The sequence below is a fragment of the Asparagus officinalis genome, chromosome 8 (genome assembly GCF_001876935.1).
Source record: "Asparagus officinalis chromosome 8, Aspof.V1, whole genome shotgun sequence".
Lineage (NCBI taxonomy): Eukaryota > Viridiplantae > Streptophyta > Magnoliopsida > Asparagales > Asparagaceae > Asparagus > Asparagus officinalis.
Window position 1 is genome coordinate 83010818 of NC_033801.1, and position 4557 is coordinate 83015374.

Here is a 4557-nt window from a genome sequence, read left to right on the forward strand (position 1 = left end):
TATATATATATATATTATATATATATATATAGTATATATATATGTGTGGTGTGCTGTGTCGTGTGTGGTGTCTGTGTGTGGTGTGTGTACATATATATATATATTAATATATAATATATATACTATATATTATATATATATATATATACTATATATATATTATATATATATGAAAAAACGGGATAGCCCCTCGCAGCCGTAGGAAATTTGCTACGCTGCAAGTGCTATGACGATGTGCAGCCCGCCTACTGTCACATCGGTGTGGCCTCACATGGTATACCACTGCAGCGTAGGGAAATTTCCTACGCGCTGCCCAGCTCACCTCCCGTTTTCTCATACAATATATATATATAATATATTATATATATATATATATTATAGATATATTATAATATATATATATAGAGAGAGTAGAGAGAGAAGAGAAATCTTCGGGGTGCGAACAGGTTTTTCGCACAGTAACGTGCAAAATTCATTTCTCTCCGTTGGATGTGAGGGCAGCGTTCCCATCCGTTGGATGAAATAGGCGTGAACCCCCAGACGGTTTGCTTTCCCAAAACCCCCCTCCTGGCTCTCTTCTCCCTTTCTCTCTAACAATCGGATTCCAGATCATCTCTCCGTCGGTCTCGAGATCATCTCTCCGTCGAAGACCATCGCGTCGGCATCGAAGAGACCGCCGCCGTCCGACAAAGAAACCTCCTCCGTCAACCTCCTTCAGCCTTCAGCCGCGTCCTCCGACATCAGCCGCCGACCGACAACTCCTCCTCCGCCGTGGTTCTCCTTCAGCCGTCGATCTCGACTTCAACCATGGTCCTCTCTCTCTCCTCTCCTCTTTACTCGACTGAGAAACTCTCAGGTACGACCTCCCAAATTTTCCTGTTGTGATTATCCAAGGTGTGAGAAATTTGTTATTGCGAACAGTTCTCGTCTCAGTGATTACAGATACTAATTCTCTGTTAGGTGTGAGAAATTTGTTATTGGTTGAACCTAATAAACTGAACATGAATGCTAATATTGGGAATCTGCATTACTTCATGATCAAACAAAATCTTTATGTTGTTGAGGGCTCAAAATGACCGAGGGCAGGCTAAATGAATAAATCAAATGTCATTTGCTTTCAAGTTCCAAAATACAATTCCACATCATTTGGGCTTTCCCACGTGCTGTTTGTAATGTTCAACCAATAACAACATTTGGGCTTGCTCCAGAATTTCAATGGAAATTGGTATAGATGGGCAAAATAATACTCTTATTTAATTTGAAATGTAAAAGCTTGGCCTTGTCATGTATTTGTTTTAATTAGCTTGGTGATGGCGGTCGTGTTGATTGAGTATCTGTTTATGCTTTGATCTTTTTAACTCTCTGTATCTGTAGTTGTGGATAATGGAGTCATCTTCAAGCACTCGTCGTGGAGTGATGTGCCATTGTGGAAGGAGGGCTATACTCTCCAGATCTGGAACTAAGACGAACCCTGGTCGATTGTTTTTAGGATGTGCTAATTGGAAAGTGAATAATTGTGGATTCTTCAAATGGGTGTCTGATGAAGAGGAGTTTGAAGGTTCAAAGGCAGGGCTTGTTCAGACGAAGCAGTCGAGCGTGATGTCGCAAGTTTCAAGTGCCGTGTCAATTGGAGAAATGCGGGAAAGGAGAAAGATTGAAATTGATATTATGGATTTGTTGAAGCTTGTTGTATTTGTTCTTTTAATTGGTATTTTTCTTGGATTTGTATGTGGTATTTTTATTGGATTTGTGCTAAGTAGGGTGAACTAATGTATTATTGGATGAGTAAGATTTGTATTTGAGTAATACTTGCCTGTTGCCTAATGCCTGTTGTGATTATCCAAGGTTTACTTCATGGCCCTTTAGTGAATACTTGCATATAGTAACATGTCGGAGGATCTTTGTGAGCTATTTCTTGTATATCGTAATACTATTCAGGATGCTTATGAAGTTTGTTCAGGATGATTACAACAGCATGATTACATTTCAAAACTATACTCGTAAAGAAATCTGTGTGGCTTCAATGATAAATGATAATATCTCATATGAATGAAAAATACACTTGATGATATCTGAGGCTAGAAACAATAGCAGAAAGCTGCATGTACAAAAACTCAAAATAAACAGAACTTAATTCCCATTAAGTTGCATTTTTGCATGTTAGACTTCGTTCCACAGTTGGGTTACATTGATGCTGATAGCTATAAGAACGATTCAAATTCTCCCTTTCGAGTCTGTAAAAAATATCGAAAACTAATTTCCTGCTCCTAGATAGGTCTTGAAGAAGCAGCAGAATAGTGTCGAGTAATAAAAAAAAGGATAATTTCTTACTTGTGTAATTGAAGATCAAGGATTAGCTTGCACTTTGCTCTCGCTGTTTTTATTTGGCAAACTCTGCAGCTCTGAAGCAAATACATACGAAAACTTTGAAGATATCAACTAATATGTTAATGACAACGATTGAGTCTCCATTGCACTTCGCCAAAAAAATATTTCTACGAAAAGAATTTCAGAAACTTTATATCTAACTCCATTATAATATTAAAACTTCAGCACTTAACATGAGTGCTCTAGTCCAGTTCAAAAATTATGAACAGTGAGCCTACATGTGCTAATCCGACTCATGCTTTCTCAGCAAGTGCTACAGTGCAACTTTGCGGAATGTTATTACGGTCAGAAACAGTTATCATCATTGACCAAAATTCTTAGCACTTTTATTAACATAATCTTAAAAGTGCTAAATCACGAAACAAATTAAGAACCCACAATGGAACCTCTAAAATTCAATCTCAACAGTTGAAGGATATCATTTCTGCCTTGGCATCACAATACCCACAAAGAACGTCCCTTTTTTCAGTAGTGAACCTGACAGAATCAAGCATCAACAGCCAGCACTAATGGACATACTACGAACAACGCTACAAAGAGGACAGCACTAACTGCCATTGTAACATTAGCGTCTATGAACCTATTTCAATAGTAAGTGTTCAACATCACTCATGTTAAGACAACTAGACCTGTTTAATCTCAGCGACACGCCAAGCACAAATCACTGAAACAACCGACATATGACGTTACAAATGATTAAAGATACAAAAACACAGAGCTGTAATCCACCTAACGGTCCAGCAAAAACACAGAGCTGTAATCTCAGCATACACATATTAGTTCACTATCTGTAAGCAAAGGCCTTTGACCTCTTTTGATAAGTACGTAATCCACCTAACGGTCCAGCCCCTGTAAGCCAAAAAGACAGAGCTGTAAACAAAGTGCTGCTTATTTGTAATCCACCTAACGGTCCAGCCCCTGTAAGCCAAAAAGACAGAGCTGTAAACAAAGTGCTGCTTATTTTGGAACAACATAAACAATAAGCTTTTCAAATTAGATTATATAGTGACATAGTTGAGACTTGACATAGTAAGCCAAAAAGAAATTAAAAGGCGTGTAGGATTTCTGTGTGTGAAGGAGTAGGATGCAACTAGACCTGTTTAATTTCATAGATTTGCTCTGCCAACCTTGATCAAACTTCACTCAATAGTGAGAACTTCATCTGTATTAAAAAAATTAAAAAACAAAGTGCTTCATCACATTAAAAAAATCACATTATATAAAAAAAGGGCAATGTACAAGTTATTCCGTATGTATTAACCATTACCTTCCTCACAGGAATCTTCTAAATCATCAATGGCTTCATCAATATTATCTTGTTCCATTGAATCACTAAAAAAAATTGATGATAGCAAAACATATTAAAGGTCATTGCACAAAATTTAAAAAAGTTTAAAAAAAATAATAGCATTAGTAGTACTAAAACAAATGATACACTACCTTGACAACTTTAGAGGGCAATTTCTGCTATCATGATTTTGTCCTCTCTTTCCACACAATTTGCATTTCCTAGGCCGACATTTGCGGATCTCTCTCGATGGCTTTAACCTCTTCCCCTTAGGCCTTCCTTTTGTTCTTGCTTGACTTGGTTCATGAACCATATCTTGAGAACACTCCGCATTCATATATTGTCCTTCCACATCTTGTCCAATTTCTTCATCATTGGTGAGTTTCAAACGTTGCACCTTATTAATAGCATCCATCATCATTGCACGCATTAATTCATATGCATCATTAGAAGATAGCCCCTCTTCAACCATTTCATTGGCTAAGCAATTTAGTTCACTAAAACGAGAAGCAAAATTAATTGTGGCATTATCTCCAATAATATTACCATCCCTAAGAACAACCCTTTTTCTGACATTTCGACACCATCTTCTTAGAATATATTGCTCCGGTAACTCACTATGATTGGTAATTTTAAGATATGCCAAGATATGTCGGCATGGAATGCCCTTGAATTCAAACATGAGACACGAACAACGGACCATTTTAGTTGTTTTGCAATATATAATATGTCTCAATCTTTCATCATGACCACAAAAATTCAATTGGAAAGTACTTTCTCTTTCATTTTCTTTTACCAGCTCAATGTTATACATTAAGCTAGGTTGAAGCTCGTCTTGAAAAATATAAAAGATTTTTTTCGTGTAGATTTGGGCCATTTGT

The 4557-nt window shown here is 37.1% G+C and overlaps 1 protein-coding gene across 2 annotated transcripts; it reads right to left on the minus strand.

Annotated features, from left to right (window-relative positions):
• LOC109820526 lies at positions 3019 to 4216 on the minus strand. Of its 2 annotated transcripts, none has more exons than XM_020386685.1 (4): positions 3829 to 4216; positions 3656 to 3720; positions 3485 to 3550; positions 3019 to 3237 (listed from the first exon to the last, which is right to left on the minus strand). In XM_020386685.1, exons 1-3 carry the CDS (start codon positions 4146 to 4148, stop codon positions 3528 to 3530), a joined length of 408 nt encoding a protein of 135 aa, XP_020242274.1. In that variant the 5' UTR covers positions 4149 to 4216; the 3' UTR covers positions 3019 to 3237; positions 3485 to 3527. The 2 variants fall into 2 exon arrangements, with proteins under 2 accessions (XP_020242274.1, XP_020242273.1); XM_020386684.1 differs by lacking the exon at positions 3019 to 3237 and adding an exon at positions 3285 to 3306.